The sequence below is a fragment of the Haliaeetus leucocephalus genome, unplaced genomic scaffold, assembly GCF_000737465.1.
Source record: "Haliaeetus leucocephalus isolate CR32 unplaced genomic scaffold, Haliaeetus_leucocephalus-4.0 Scaffold184, whole genome shotgun sequence".
NCBI classification, from domain to species: Eukaryota; Metazoa; Chordata; class Aves; order Accipitriformes; family Accipitridae; genus Haliaeetus; species Haliaeetus leucocephalus.
Genome location: NW_010972620.1, coordinates 11,272,050 through 11,273,693, shown reverse-complemented (window position 1 = coordinate 11,273,693; position 1,644 = coordinate 11,272,050). Strand labels below are relative to the sequence as shown.

Genomic DNA, 1,644 nt, shown 5'->3' with positions numbered 1-1,644 from the left:
TGCGCGGGCCGGCGGAGCCGGTGGCTCCGGACGGGACGAGGCGAGCGTGCCCCGCCGGGGCTCCGGGCTGCCGGCGGCTCCGAGCCCCGCTGCGCCCGTCGGGTCCCGCGGAGCCGTCAGCGCTCAGCCCCGGGGGCCTCGCCCAGCACCGCGCGTCCCGGCTCGGCTCGGGGCGAGCTCTCCCCGCGGGTAGTGCTTTTTTTTTCGGGGTGATTAACTCCCCTTTCCCCCAGCCAGGGCCGCCCCCGCAGCCTTACCGCCTGGGCCGTTCTTGCAGCCGGCGACAAGCTAGGGCCGTGCTGGGCGGCCGCCGCCCTCCGACCCCGGCGCGGAGCTCCCCGGTGTCTCGGTGTCCCGGCTCCGGCCCGGTTTTGCGCGGTGCGGGAGCTCCCGCGGCGGAAAGCGGCCGCCGGTGGGCGGCGGAGCCGGCGCAAAGCGAAAGCTCGGGGCTGCGGCGGGGCTGGCGGGCCCCGAGCCGAGGGGGTTAAACCAGGAGCCTCCCCTTACCTTCAAAAAGTTAAAAATGTCTGGAGCCTGCATCTCTTAAAGGGGCGGTGCTGGCTGCAAGGAGTCTTGGCACCGGCTGCGAGAAAGGCTGGTCAGGGGCGTGAGTTCCCCTCCACCAGCACCAAAACATTGCAAAAAAAGGCAGAGCGCCCCACACTTTAGATAAGGACAATTAGCCACCAGCGAGCCCCTGCAGACAGCGAGTTAATTAGGGGTTTCCTGCTCTCCGGCATGCCCTGTCCCAGCTCCTGCCCCCCCGGGCTCTTAGCCCTGATGGCACCTGGGCTGGCTCTCATGGCCACCTTCTCGCTGCCCTCCCAGGCCGGGGACAGGAGAGCGCTGCCGGTGGAGAAACCTCCAGGTGTGAAGGGAAGAACTCTCATTCTCCTTGATGTCAACACCAAGAGCCCTGTCAGGATAATCAGTGAGAATTTCCTCTCCCTGCAGCTGGACCCCTCCATCATTCATGATGGCTGGCTCGATTTCTTAAGGTAAGGCAGGAGCCCTCCGGCGCCCTCCCCACGCCGCCCGCGGGGCTCCCCGGCGGCCCCGCCGCCCAGCCCCGCCGGGCTCCGCGCTGCTGGCGGCGCTTGTTGTGACGGAGGGAGCGAGGCCATGGTTTCCATTAAGATGCACATGTTTGCAATGGAGGAAGCATTTCGGAGACTTATCAGTTATGACTGCAAAAATGTCGTGCTCCCTTCGCTCCAGCAACCGCTCCTCCGCAAAAAAAGCACAACACGGGGCCGAGGCAGCACAGGGAAAAAAAAAAAGAAAACGAACAAAAACCAGCAGCAGGAACGGGGCCGCCTGCCGAGCCGAGCCGAGCCTTCCCCAGGTCCCGACGGGCGGAGAGCGGGGTGTCGGCCAGGTCTTCAGAGCCCTCCGCTCCCCGGACTTCCAGCCCCGCGCGGGGGGCAGAGCCGGGCTGCAGCTGCGCTGGGCTCCACCGGCGGTGCGGAGCGGCCGCGGCCTGGAGGCGCTGGGACGGCCAGAAAGCCCTCTCCCTGCTGGGTAAGTCGGGGAGGGAGAGCGGGTCTCCTCCGCACGCCCGCTCCGAGGGTCCCTTCGCCTGCCGCCTCCGGGGAAGGAGCGGGGCGAGGAGGCGGGAAGGCGCGGGCGAAGCGGAGCCGGGCC

The 1,644-nt window shown here is 68.1% G+C and overlaps 1 protein-coding gene across 1 annotated transcript in view; it reads left to right on the top strand.

Annotated features, from left to right (window-relative positions):
• The first annotated feature begins 738 nt into the window (after window positions 1-738).
• Window positions 739-1,644, top strand: part of HPSE2 (heparanase 2 (inactive)) — a 112,813-nt gene continuing 111,907 nt past the window's right edge. Inside the window, exon 1 of the mRNA XM_010564879.1 lies at window positions 739-998. Coding sequence (XP_010563181.1) covers window positions 739-998 — 260 coding nt within the window. The remainder of the gene's footprint in view (window positions 999-1,644) is intronic.